The 13,628-nt window shown below is 54.3% G+C and overlaps 1 protein-coding gene across 3 annotated transcripts in view; it reads left to right on the plus strand.

Annotated features, from left to right (window-relative positions):
• DAAM2 (dishevelled associated activator of morphogenesis 2) overlaps nucleotides 1-13,628 on the plus strand; it is a 109,268-nt gene that overhangs the window by 86,661 nt on the left and 8,979 nt on the right. For 2 of the 3 annotated variants that reach the window (XM_038761281.1, XM_038761282.1), the window contains exons 12-20: nucleotides 621-679; nucleotides 1,977-2,161; nucleotides 3,364-3,648; nucleotides 5,742-5,849; nucleotides 6,161-6,193; nucleotides 7,609-7,715; nucleotides 11,077-11,161; nucleotides 12,170-12,276; nucleotides 13,260-13,348. In XM_038761281.1, coding sequence (XP_038617209.1) covers nucleotides 621-679; nucleotides 1,977-2,161; nucleotides 3,364-3,648; nucleotides 5,742-5,849; nucleotides 6,161-6,193; nucleotides 7,609-7,715; nucleotides 11,077-11,161; nucleotides 12,170-12,276; nucleotides 13,260-13,348 — 1,058 coding nt within the window. The remainder of the gene's footprint in view (nucleotides 1-620; nucleotides 680-1,976; nucleotides 2,162-3,363; nucleotides 3,649-5,741; nucleotides 5,850-6,160; nucleotides 6,194-7,608; nucleotides 7,716-11,076; nucleotides 11,162-12,169; nucleotides 12,277-13,259; nucleotides 13,349-13,628) is intronic. The other variant, XM_038761283.1, reaches the window with a different exon arrangement.

Genomic DNA, 13,628 nt, shown 5'->3' on the forward strand with positions numbered 1-13,628 from the left:
AAGATCAACCCAGGCACTCTCAGTTCCCAGCCCTTGGGATCCCACTGACTTCCCCCACCCCGCACCCCAGGGAATGTTTCTCCATTTCTGCTTCTCCCTCTAACCCCCCCAGGCACGAGCCCTTTTCCCACCCTGAATGAGAGGGGTGGGAGACCGAGGAGGGAGTTGAGGGGGGAACACAGGGTCCCTGTCCCAAGCCCTGGGACAGTGGTCAGGACTCTGGCCCGGAAGCAGGTCAGTTGAGAAGCAGCATGGCTCAGTGGAAAGAGCACGGGCTTTGGAGTCAGAGGTCATGGGTTCAAATCCCGGCTCCACCAATTGTCAGCTGTGTCACTTTGGGCAAGTCACTTCACTTCTTTGGGCCTCAGTGACCTCATCCGCAAAATGGGGATTAAGACTGTGAGCCTCCCGTGGGACAACCTGATCACCTAACCTCCCCAGCTCTTAGAGCAGTGCTTTGCACATGGTAAGTGCTTAATAAATGCCATTATTATTATTATTATTGTCTCTGCCCTCGTCGGAGTGGGTAGACTGCCTCGTGGCCTGCTGCCCTGGTGAGGCCGGGGCGCGGACAGGGGGTGGGGAGGGGGCAGACCGAGATGATCAGTTGTGTCTTCCAGGCTGGTAAACGAAAATGAGGTAAAGCAGTGGAGGGAGCAGGCCGAGAAGTTCCGCAAAGGTGAGGGGCCGTGTGTCCATGTGTGTATGTGTGTAAGCATGTGTCTGTGCGTGCAAGAATCTATGCTTATGTGTGCCAGCAGGCGTGTGTTCATGGAGGTTTGTGGGGGCAGGATACTGTGGATTTGTGAGTGTTCGAGGATGAGTAATTGCTCGCTAATAGATTAATGATGGTATTTGTTAAGCGCTTCCTACGCATCAAGCCCTGTTCTAAGCGCTGGAGTAGACACCAGCTAATCAGATTGGATACAGTCCCTGTCCTACAAAGCACTCACAGTCTTTATCTCCATTTCACATATGAGGTAACTGAGGCACAGAGAAACAAAGCGACTTGCTCAAGGTCACCCAGCAGAAAAGGGGAGGAACCGGGATTAGAACTCAGATCCTTCTGACTCCCAGTTCTATACTCTATCCACTAGGCCAGGCTGCTTCTCTTAGATCATCTATCTGGATTGAAGAAGTCAGGCAGCAAACACAAGGGAAATCAGGCAGCAAACACAAGGGAAATCAGGCAGCAAACACAAGGGAAATCAGGCAGCTGGGTTTAAAGACGCCACCCGTTGCCTCTCGATACATTTAAATTCCAAGGAGTATTCAAGGTTCCCCTCTGGATTTGATGGGGGAAAGGGGAGGGCAGGGGTTCTAAACTTTCCTTGCCCAGATCATTTTCACATCAATTTCTTTTCTGTCCTTACATCCACTTTGGGAGGCCAGAAGGGTCAGAAATTACCAGAAGGGTCAGAAATTACTTATTCATTGCCCAGAGGGCAAACTGAGGCTTCCTGTGTTTAAGCGACTGTCCCAAGGTCACCCAGCAGATCAGAAGGTATATTAATGAAGATTGTGACATTTGTTGAGTGCCAACTGTTAAGTAAATACCATATAATCAGATCAGACACTTTCCCCATCCTCCTCAAGGCTCGCAGTCGAAGAAGGAGGAAGAACAAGTCTCGAATCCCTGTTTTACAGATGAGAAACAGAGGCCTAAAGAAGTGACAGAACCTGCCCTGGGTCACCCAGCAGGTTCTGGGCTGTCAGGATTAGAACCCAGGGCCTCTGACTTCCTCCAGGATGTTTCCTCTAGGCCACGCTGCTGTCTAGGACTGCGCTTGATTAGACTAGCAGACGAACAAATTTCAGGTCTCCCAGTCTTTCCTGTAGGGTGGGTTGCCCGGGACCCCTGCCCTGTAGCGTCGCCTGTTTTGGGGAGGGTCCTCCCACTCCCGGCAACCGCCCCCCCACAACCATCCAGTTACCCTCAGTAGTGACCCCCCTCTGTCACCTCACTCCATCCCCAGAGCACACGGAGCTGGCCAGCCGCTTAGAGAGAAAGGAGCGTGAGTGCGAGACCAAGACGCAGGAGAAGGATGAGATGATGAAGACGCTGAACAAGATGAAGGACAAACTCCAGCGGGAGTCCCTGGAGCTGAGGCAGGCCCGGGAGCACATGGCTGAGCTGGTAGCTCAACTCAGTGAGTTCTCGGTACGAGCCGGGCCTCTCCCATTCCTCACTACTCTGGCCTGGCCTGGCCTGGCCTGGTCTGGTCTGTTCTGCTCTATTCCTGGCATGACCCATTCCTGTTTCTGGACCAATCTAGCTTTTCCTCTCCCTCATCGGCCTGTTCTTCTCCTTCCGGGACACTGTTCCTCTATCCAGTCCACTCTGTCTTGTTCTGGCCTGTCCTTGGCCTTTCCTGTCACGTTCCTATACCTGTCCTGCCCTAGTTTGTTTCCTTTTCCTGTTCCTGCCCTGTTACTGGCCTTTTCTGTTCTCTTCCTGTTCCTCTTTCTGGATCTTTCCTATTCTGACCTGTTCTGTTCCTGTTCTTGGCCTTTCTTATCCTGTTCCTGTACTTGTCCTGTTCTGGCCTGTCCTTGGCCTTTCCTGTCACATTCCTATACCTGTCCTGCCCTAGTTTGTTTCCTTTCCCTGTTCCTGTCCTGTTACCGGCGTTTTTTGTTCTCTTCCTGATCCTCTTTCTGTACCTTTCCTATCCTGACCTGTTCTGTTCCCGTTCCTGTCCTTGGCCTTTCTTATCCTGTTCCTGTACCTGTCCTGTTCTGCCCTAGTCTGTTTCCTCTTCCTGTTCCTAGCCTTTCCTGTCCTGTTTCTGTACCTGTCCTGTCCTAGTCTCTTCCTGTTCCTATTCTTGCCCCTCACCTATTCTGTCCTCTTTTTGTTTCTCATCCTGTACCTTTCCTGCCGTGCCCTTTTCTGTCGCTGTTCCTGTTCCTGGCTTGTCATGTCCTGCCCTGGGGCAACAGCAGAGCTGGGCTGGGCTGGTGCTGGGCCCTCTAGACATGACCCCTGGCACAGGCCTGCCAGCCTAGCATTTGGGTAGTGGACGGATCCTAGGCTCGACCCACACTTCCTGTGCCTGGATGTGAGAGGAGACACTCACTGTATAGGTGTTTGTTGAGTGTGTGTGTTAAGGATTACCCTGACAACGACTCACTGTGCCCATTTACGTGAGCCGAGCTGTGGCTGAGAGCCTGGGAGGGCTATGCAGGGAGAGGTGAAGGTGTGAGGGTGTGAGAGTGACAGGGTGTGAAGGTTTTGGGCAGATTAGGGTGTGACAGGGTCAGAGTCTGGGGGTGTGTGAGGGCAGTGGGGAGGGGGGATGGAAACATCCGGGAGGGGTAGGGCATTTCTGACTACGGTCCTCCCGGGGTCTTGTCTCCCAGCAGGGAGGCTCCATCTCCTTCCCTCCGCCCCCACCCCCTGGAGGACCAGCAGCCCTGCCATCTGCCCTCGTGTCCGGCGACCTGCCCCCACCCCCACCACCCCTGCCCTTTGTCTGCTGCCCACCCCCACCTCCTCCTCCCCCTCCGGGGGCCCCTCCCTGCTTCGGCCCGCCGCCCCCACCCATCTCTTCCTGTGGCGGTGGCGGCGGCTCCACTCCAAGAAGGAAGTGCGTCCCACAGCCTTCTCACCCTCTCAAGTCCTTCAACTGGGCCAAGCTGACCGAGGTGAGTGAAGCCGCCTCAGAGCCGGACAGAGTTCAGGGGTCAGTGTGGCCAGCCCTCTGCCTCTGGCCCACCCCAGGCAGATGCAGGAGCTCTTCTAGCCTTAAAGTCTTCCTGACCAACATGGAGTCTCCATACATTCCCCTCTCTGGGTCACCCATGTCGGTCAATCAGTCAATTGTATCTATTGAGCACTTACTGTGTGCAGAGCACTGCATTAAGCACTTGGGAGAGTAAGCTCCCTCTATAATAATAATAATAATGATAATAATGGCATTTATTAAGTGCTTACTATGTACAAAGCACTGTTCTAAGTGCTGGGGAGGTTACAAAGTGATCAGATTGTCCCACAGGGGTCTCACCATCTTAATCCCCATTTTACAGATGAGGTAACTGAGGCCCAGAGAAGTTAAGTGATTTGCCCAAAGTCACACAACTGATAATTGGTGGAGCCGGGATTTGAATCCATGACCTCTGACTCTAAAGCCCATGCTCTTTCCACTGAGCCACGCTGCTTCTCCAGCCACGTTGGCTCACTGTGGGCAGGGAACATGTCCATTTATTGTTGTATTATAATCTCCCAAGTGCTTAGTGCAGTGCTTTGCGTACAGTAAGTGCTCAATAAACATGATTGAATGAGTACAATTGAACAATATAACAGACACATTCTCTGCCCACTACCAGCCTACAGTCTAGAGGAGGAGACAGAAATCAATATAAATTAACAAATTACGACTATGTACACAAGTGCTGTGGGGCTGGGAGTAAGGGGGTGAATGAAGGGAGAAAAGGTTACGCAGAAGGGAGTTAAAGAAAAGGAAAAGAGTGCTTAGTCAGGGAAGGCCTCTTGGATGAGATGATATGAGATGGGTCATATCATCCATTTCTCACTTCCTTGGAGCCCTCGCTCTGGTCTGACATAATTCCCTCCCACTTCAGGGTGTATGAAGAACAGCTGTTCATCCTAACCTAGCTAGAGGAAGGATCCCTGGGGGAGAGGAGCAGGATCATGGAACGCTGAAGGGAGAGGACCAGGGGGCGGGAGCCATAAAACACTCTCAGCGGTGACATCTCAGAGCACACATATGCTGTGGAACGAATGGCATGCAAATGGAATTTTCCTCATACACAAAACAGCCTGCTGGACTTGAGTCAAAATCCGACCAACCTTCTGTAATGAACTAGGAGTCTGGGATTGGGTGACAGGGTCCCCAACCATCCCAAACCCGCATATCCAAACTCACTCAGGACTTCACTCACTCACTCACTAAAGACTCAATCATCCCAGGTACATGCAGAGAAGAGTGGGGTTCTCCTCGCAGACACTCAATGCTAGCAGTCACCATCATCGTCATTATCAATGAGATGATCTCTTGGCCCCCAGAAGAACCAGTGTCCGTGATCACTAGAGCACGTTGGAGAAGGAATTTGGGGGAAAATATCTGTAATTTTAAGGAGGTCGAGAAGGAAAGAGGGTAGGTGTCTCTCTGGTATGCGGGCTGTTCCAACAGCTCTGAGTCAGGGCTGAGAACGGGGGTCATTCTCTGACCCCCCTCCCTGCCTGGTGGGGGTCTCAATTGAGTGTCGACCTTGGGCAGACCACAGTACCCAGTGCTTGGGAGAGCACATCCAAGCTAACGGCCCTGATCCCTGCCCCCAAGGAGCCCTTAATCCTGAGGGGTAATCCCGATCCATCCACCGATCTAGTCTCCATTCCAGCCACGTGAGGGTCTTGACCAATCTAAAGACTGGATGCCTGGGCTTTGTTCTTGATCCCCTCCTCTGCAGGGGTGGGACCCGAGGGAAGACTCTTTGGGTGGGCAGGGATCACGACTACCAATTCTGTTGTATTGTACTCTCCCAAGCTCTTTGTATAGCATTCTGCACTCAGTAAGTACTCAGTATGTATGACTGTTTGGATGGGGCTGGGGTTGGGGCCCAGGCTGGGCTGGACAGGAGGAGGTCAAGGAAGAAGTAGGGGGCAAGGCTGGGGGGGGGGGGGGGCAGTGTGGGTGGAAGTGAGCTCTCTGTGTGAGGGTCACAGGCCCCCCACAGCCGGCTCAGCTACTGGGTTTGGGGTTCCCCTTGGCTTTTAGGAGAAGATCCATGGCACTATCTGGCATGACATCGATGACCTGAGGGCCTTCAAAGTGCTGGACTTGGAAGACTTTGAAAAAATGTTCTCCGCTTATCAGAGACACCAGGTGAGGGGTCATCTCCTCCCACAACCCCACCAAAATCCCAATCCTGCCCTCAGGGCCTACCGAAGCCCCCGTCCAGGGATATGGGAATATCAAACCGAGCCCGGCCCAAGAGAAGGGGCGGAGCGTGGAGGTGGGAGGACCTGGGAGCCTGAGGCGGTTGGGGAGAGGAGGGAGACACAGAGATCTCTGGCCAAGGCCTGGTTCAGACAGGATGGGGCCTGACTCCAGCCTGCAGCACCCCGGTCCGTGTCACTAACAAATTGCCTGTTTCCTCCTCTGTTGTCCATGCCTGCTGCCCGCTGCCTTCCTAGGACCTACTCCCCAACTCCGCCCCCTCCAAGCAGGTGGGTGCCATCACCGTCACCACCTGGGCTCCGGAGGCAAGGACTAGCCCCTCCACCCTAGCCCATCCTGCCAGTCTCGGCAGCCTGAGCGGGAACCTTAGAAGGATGAGGGGATCAGTTCCCTCTCCCTCTGAGCCAGCCTGGCCCTCTCCGCCCCCTCAGGGATGGGTGGGGACTTAGCCGGGAGTGGAGGGCTCGGGTGGGGGGGGGGGGGCAGGAAGTGGGTGAAAAATGGAGCAGGGGGATGGTTCGGTAAGGTGCAATGTCCCCCCAGAAGCCAACCCTCAGACGGGCAAAGGGAAAGCCAAGCACGGGATGACAGGCCCTTTGGACAGGGTGGTGCCTGTGGCAGAGTGAATCTCCAGTGCTCAGAGATTGTGGAGTGGGGAGATGGAGTCAGCGGGCTCTGACTCCAGGGGAGGGGGGGTCCCTCCGCATCTGTGCCCCTGCTGGAGTGCCCTCCTCCTTTAAATTATCCACTCGGGTCCCACGGTGTTCTCCTCCCTGTGCTGATTGGCCCCTGTGGGTACACTAGAGACTAGGGGGGTTAGAGTGCACTGGGCTAGGGATGGGGGACCCTGATCTCCCCAGTCCCCCTAACCCCCAGCCTAGTCTGACTGACCCCAGGACAAGCCATGAGAGTGTTGGGGTGGCCAGGAGCCTCTGGTCAGGACCCTCTTAGAAAGATCCTTAACTCCTCAGCCTGGGCTGCCTTTCCACAATCCCCTGCCCCCAGCGAGCAGCCTCTCCCCAGCCTAGGCACCCAGGGGTCTCTCCTGCTCTTCATTCATTCCTTCAATCGTATTTATTGAGCGCTTACTGTGTGCAGAGCACTGTACTAAGCGCTGGGGAAGTACAAGTTGGCAACATAGAATACAGTCCCTACCCAACAATGGGCTCACAGTCTAGAAGCAGGAGACAGACAACAAAATAAAACATGTAGACAGATGTTAAAGTCATCAGAACAAATAGAATTAAAGCTATATGCACATCATTAACAAAACAGAATAATATATACGTACAAGTAAGATAAATAGAGTAATAAATCTGTACAATATATACACAAGTGCTGTGGGGAGGGGAAGGAGGTAGGGCTGGAGGGATGGGGAGGAGGAGAGGAAAAAGGGGGCTCAGTCTGGGAAGGCCTCTTGGAGGAGGTGAGCTCTCGGGAGGGCTTTGAAGGGAGGAAGAGAGCTAGCTTGGTTCGGACCTCCGAAGCATGGCGGCCTTTGACCCCCCCCCCCCCCACCACCCAATTTTAGTGTCCCACTGGCACCTACCTCTTTACTTCTAGCTGATCGATGACATCAACTGCAGTGGGGTCGGGGGGGGTCTCCCCCAGGCCAAGGTGCTGGGTAGGTGATGGGTGGTAGGAGCCAGTTTCTGACCACTCCCCTGTCCGGGATTGGTTGTAGAAGGAGCTGGGCTCGACGGAAGACCTGTATCTGTCCAGCCGCAAGGTCAAAGAGCTGTCTGTCATCGATGGCCGGAGAGCCCAGAATTGCGTCATTCTCCTCTCCAAGTAAGTGTGGGCTCCCTGCGACCTCCTCCTGCCCTGTCCCCAGTAGCCTCCTTTCCCCCCTGTCCCCGGATGGAAGCAGAGCCATGGGACCACCACCTTCTGCAGGCTGGATCCAGTTCCCTTGAGGAGCCCACTTGCTCCTCAGGGAGACCAAACTGGGAAGCGGAAGGGCTTCCAGGTCAGCTAGCGGGTGGCGGGAGGGAAGAACATCAACCTTCTGGGAAGCATTAGAAGTCCTGGCCCAAGGAGCTCCTCACCTGCAGTGTGGCCTAGTGGAAGGAGCAGGAGACTGAGAGTCAGGAGACCTGGGTTCTAGTCCTGGCTCTGCTACTTGCCAGCTGTGTGACCTTGGGCAAGTCACTTCACTCTATTGGCCCTCAGTTTCCTCATCTGTAAAGTAGGGACTCAATATTTGTTCTCCCTTCCCCTGGCTGATCTGATTGTACAACGTCTATCCCAGTGTTAAGCACATAGTAAGCACTGGGCTTGGAGAACATGAACCCTAGTGTCTGATGCTGTGGGCAACCTCTGCCTGGAAGGTGGGGGTGCTTAGCTGGGCTTTCTCCATGCTGTAGTGCCCAACTGCTGCAGGGTGGAGGGACACAGTGGGGCTGGAGATGAAGGACCTGCCCCCCAGTAATAGCCCAGTGATTATTATCTGGTGGTCTTTGGGGGAGGGGAGTGGAGGGAAAAGATGGGCAGGGACATCGAGTGGTCTGTGGGGAGAGGCAGACAGGGACTCCAGGTGGTCCGTGGGGAGGGAAGGGGTGGAGAGAGATGGGCAGGGACTTCGGGCAGTTTGGCTCCTGGGCACTGGCCAATTGGCCAATTCCTGGACTGTTTATGCTTCCCTCTCCCTTCTGTGCCTCCGCCAGTCGCTCCCCACACTTCTGGACTCCCAGGGGAGGGTTCATCTGGCTGCAAGGCTGGGCAACTGAGGTTGAGGTAGGGGCTGGGGATGCCCTGGAGTGAGCTCCATGCTGAGTTAAAATTAGGAGCCACTCTTCCCCAGCCCACTCCCACCCCTCCCCAGGTCCTCAGCCCCCTTCCCCCCCCCCCACCCCAGAACCCTGGCGTGCCCCCACTCCCAGGCTGGGATGCCAGCACAGGAGCAGGGCTGTTCTCCCAGATAGAGCCTGGCTTGTTCTGCAACAGCGGGAGCTGCTTTGGGGCTGAGATCATTCCCCGCTGCAAAGAAAGCTGAGCTGGCCTGACTGCCCAGTGCCGGTGGCCTGGCTTCGTCCCACCCTACGGGTTCATGGGAGCCTGTCTGGATTGCTGTTCCTCCCCTCATCCCTCCAACACCCACATAGTTCCCCTACCATAGTCGCTTACGTGTCCAGCGGCTCAGGTATACCTGGCTGCCCTTCTGCTGGTCAGATGCTCTTTCCTTGGAGACAGCTGCTGTGGTCAGCACTGCTGGAAGCTGGTCATCGGAGCCTGGGAACTGGTCACTAAGGCCTCTGGGAGTTGGTCACAGGGGCAACTGGAAGCTGGTCACTGGGCTGTCTGGGAAGCTTAGGGCCTGCCAAGGCCGACCTTGCTGCTCATGGATATGGAGGTCCTGAGCGGTGAAACTGCCCACCCTGAACAGACTCCTTCCCCCTCCAGCGACCCTAGACTTAAACTAAGGCCCGCACTGAATGCTGTAGGGAGGGGCCACAGGAGTGGAAGACAGGGACCCTGCCTTCCAGAGGCAGTGTGGGCTAGTGGAAAGAGCCTAGGTATGAGAGTCAGGAGATCGGGGTTCTAATCCCTGCCCCATCACTCTCAATCAAACATATTTACTGAGCATTTACTGTGTATAGAGCACTATACTAAGTGCTTGGCAGATTACACCACAACAATATAACAGGCACGTTCCGTGTCCACGACTCTCCTGCTTTGTGACCTTAAACAAGTCACTTAACTTCTCTGGGCCTCAGTTTCCTCCTATACAAAATGGTGATTCAATACTTACTCTCTATCTGCCTTAAACTGTGAGCCTCATGTGGGAAGAAAAGGTATCTCTTCTGATTATCTTTTATCAACCCCAGTGCTTGGCACAAAGTAAGCACTTACCAGATGCCATCACTGTTGTCTGAGGAGCTGGTAGGGCGACGGGGAGACAGGACACAGAAACACCAATGACAGAGGCAAAGAACAGTGCTTTGCACATTGTAAGTGTTTAACAAATACCATCATCATCATCATCATTAAAGAACACAGCGGCTTCATAAGAGCACAAACAGAAGTGATACTTTCCCTTTACTTCAGGAGATTTCTGCACCAGCTGGTGCTGGACACAGTCCAAGGTTGGACACTGTGCCCATCCGACATGGGGCTCACCATCTGAGTAGGAGGAAGTAGGATATAATCCCCATTTTACTGAGGAAACTGAGGAACAGAGAAGTGAACTAATTTATCCAAGCAGTGGGCAGAGCTGGGATTAGAACCCGAGTCCTCTGACCCCAAGAACCAGGCTTTTCCCACTAGGCCATGCTACTTCCCATGCTCTTTGGGGAGGGGACATTTGTGGAGGGCTCTAGAGGGGTGGGAGGGAGGTGGTTTGGGCATCTTAAGCCGGGGAAGGGCAGGTCCAGTGGTCTGGAAGCTGGAGCGGCCCACGAGCAGCAGGGCTTGGGACCACATGTGTTTGGGGAGGGGAGGACTGGGGGCTGAGAGCGGCCAAGCAAGGGGTTGGTGTCCGGAGCCCCAGGGCTTGGGTCTGAGAGGGGCGAATGAGCATTTTTCACCAGTCCAGGTGGGTGGGCTTGACTGGTGGTCTGGGGCCATCACCTTGAGGGATCCTTAGTCTCCATCCCCACCATTTCCCTCCTCCCTGCAGCAGTTGGGCACTACAAGGGGAAAAGCCCTGCTCAAAACCCCCGCCTTCCCGGCAGAGGTTGTCCCCAGCACCACACTAGGATTCATGTTCTCCTAGCCCAAGGCTGGCTTAAGCCATAAACTGGGGAATGCAGATGCTTAGAGAAGCAGTGTGACTTAGGCTTGGGAGTCAGAGGATGTGGGTTCTAATCCCAGTTCTGCCACTTGTCTGCTGTGTGACCTTGGGCGAGCTACTTCACTTCTCTGTGCTTCAGTTACCTCATCTGTAAAATGGGGATTAAAACCAGGAGCCCCAAGTGGGACAACGTGTTTACCCTGTATCTACCCCAGCCCTTAGGACGGTGCTTGGCACCTAGTTAGTGCTTAACAAATACCATAATTATTATTATTGTTATTATTATTCTGGGAAGGAGCTGCCAATCTCTGCTGTGCTTCCTCAGTGGGAGGGGGCGGGGGGGGTGGGAAGATGGGACGGACATCCTCTTAGGGGTGACCCCCAGCTGGAGGATGTGGACAAGGCTGATCTCGTGGCCAGGTTGAAGTTGTCCAACGAGGAGATCCGGCGGGCAGTGATGAGGATGGATGAGCAAGAGGACTTGGCCAAAGACATGTTGGAACAGGTAGAGAGCACCGCTCCCCTCCCCCTTTCCCCTCCCTCGGCCTAGGGGGTCTCTGGAAGCTCTCCGCTACACTGCCGCCCCCCCAAGTCCTCCCCACAGCTAAACTGTAAACTCACTGTGGGCAGGTAACGTGTCTGTATATTGCTATACTGTGCTTTGCCAAGCAGTGAGTACAGTGCTCTGCACACAGAAAACGCTCAGTAAATACAATTGAATTAATGAATGAGCTGCATTAAGAGGGGGGTGAGGCAGCGAAACTGGTAGGTAAGCTCAGTGCTGACAAGGGTTATTGGTCAGGAGAGGTCAGGCCGCATTGACCACTGTGTCTGTCACTCTGTCCCTTGATGCCCCTCTAACACTCCGCTGGGAACCATGACCCGATCCGAGCCAACCTGAGAGGTCCAGGGTGGACAAAGCGTTCAGAGCCAGTGAGCCAGGCCTAGAGGGTCCACGGTGGGGAAGGGGTGCGGGGCTAGCGTTGTGCTTTTTGTTCAGATCAGGTCTCTGTCCTTCCATCCCTCCCCGCCCCTGTTTCCTTCGCTGCTTTCAGCTTTTCCCGTTCAGGGCCCTCCCTACAAAACACAGGTTTTATGTCTCAATAAAGCAGCTCTCTGGCCAGAGGGAATCGGGGTGAGATCCAGGCAGGGTCACCCTGTGCCAGATGCAGTGCCCCCTGCCCTCAACCCTGGCGCATCTTAGAGAAGCAGTGTGGTTCAGTGGAAAGAGCCCGGGCTTTGGAGTCAGTGGTCATGGGTTCAAATCCTGGCTCCGCCATTTGTCAGCTGTGTGACTTTGGGCAAATCACTTCACTTCTCTGTGCCTCAGTTACCTCATCTGTAAAATGGGGATTGACTGTGAGCCCCCTGTGGGACAACCTGATCACCTTGTAACCCCCCAGCGCTTAAAACAGTGCTTTGCACATAGTAAGTGCTTAATAAATGCCATTATTATTATTATTATTATTATCTCCACCCCTCTCTGCCCTCTCATGGGCACCTCATTCTGCAGCTCCTCAAGTTTGTCCCGGAGAAGAGCGACATTGACCTGCTGGAGGAACACAAGCACGAGATTGAGCGAATGGCCCGGGCGGACCGCTTCCTCTACGAAATGAGCAGGTGGGAGAGATCCCGGGTCCCCCGCAGGGTGTGGGGCGGGAGGACCAGGGGTGGGATGACCATGGCAGAACCTTGGAAGGGGCACTCTTGGACCGGGAGGACCCTGGAACAACTGGGATGGTGGAATGGGATGGGAGGCTATGATGGCAGGAAGCTGGGTGACAGGAGAAAGCACTTGGTACAGTGCTCTGCACACAGTAAGCACTCCATTCATTCATTCAGTCATATTTATTGAGCGCTTACTGTGTGCAGAGCACTGTATTAAGCGCTTGGGAAGTACAAGTTGGCAACATATAGAGACGAGCCCTACCAAACAACAGGCTCCACAGTCTAGAAGGGGAGACAGACAACAGAACAAAACATGTAGACCCGTGTCAAGTTGTCAGAACAAAAAGAATTAAAGCTAGATGGACATCGTTAACAAAATAAATAGAAATCGACTGAATGAATGAATGAAAGGGCCATAGGAGTGAAGTAGCCATGGGTGGTGGGTGTCAGGGGGCCCTCTGAGACATATCCCCCAGGTGGATTCTTGGATGACCCCCCCAAGGCCCCGAATAACTGAGGACCTCCTGGTTTGGAAAGATCTTACTCAGGAGTCCTCACTGAGACCCAGGCCCTCATCATTGACCCAGCTCCTCCCAATGCAGTATTCCGTCAGTCACCCCAACACTGTCCATCCTTCAGTTCACCTCATCTTCACCCCCGGCGCCCATCCCACTGTTCACCTCATCATTGCCTCCATCTCACAGTTCATGCCATAATTGCCCCATCCACAATTCTCCGCCTAAATGTCCCCAGTTTCCTCCCGCTTCTCCTTCCCAGGTATCCTCACTGAGCCTCCCCAGTTCCCAACCTTGTCCCCAGGAGAGCTTTCCCCCTGACTTCCCTGCATTTCTCTGGGTCAGGGAGACCCTGGGGGAAGCCTTAGTGCCCCCTGTCCTGGAGGGGTTGACTCGGGGACCCTTGCCTCTCCCGTACAGGATTGATCACTACCAGCAGCGACTGCAGGCTCTCTTCTTCAAGAAGAAGTTTCCAGAGCGTCTGGCGGAGTCCAAGCCCAAGGTGGAAGGTGAGGTGAAGGAGGGGTGGTGGGGGAAGAAGGCCACGGGGCTAGGAGGCCACTGGCTTGTCATTCCATCCATGGTGCTTACTAAGCACTCACTTTAGCATTTGGGAGAGCATGATAGAATTGCCCTCTGTTCTCGGAATTCCCCAGCCGGGGGTATGTGAGGGTTTTGAGAAGCAGCGTGGCTCAGTGGAAAGAGCCCGGGCTTTGGAGTCAGAGGTCGTGGGTTCAAATCCCGGCTCCGCCAATTGTCAGCTGTGTGACTTTGGGCAAGTCACTTAAC

The sequence above is a fragment of the Tachyglossus aculeatus genome, chromosome 19 (assembly GCF_015852505.1).
Source record: "Tachyglossus aculeatus isolate mTacAcu1 chromosome 19, mTacAcu1.pri, whole genome shotgun sequence".
In the NCBI taxonomy this organism is placed as follows: Eukaryota; Metazoa; Chordata; class Mammalia; order Monotremata; family Tachyglossidae; genus Tachyglossus; species Tachyglossus aculeatus.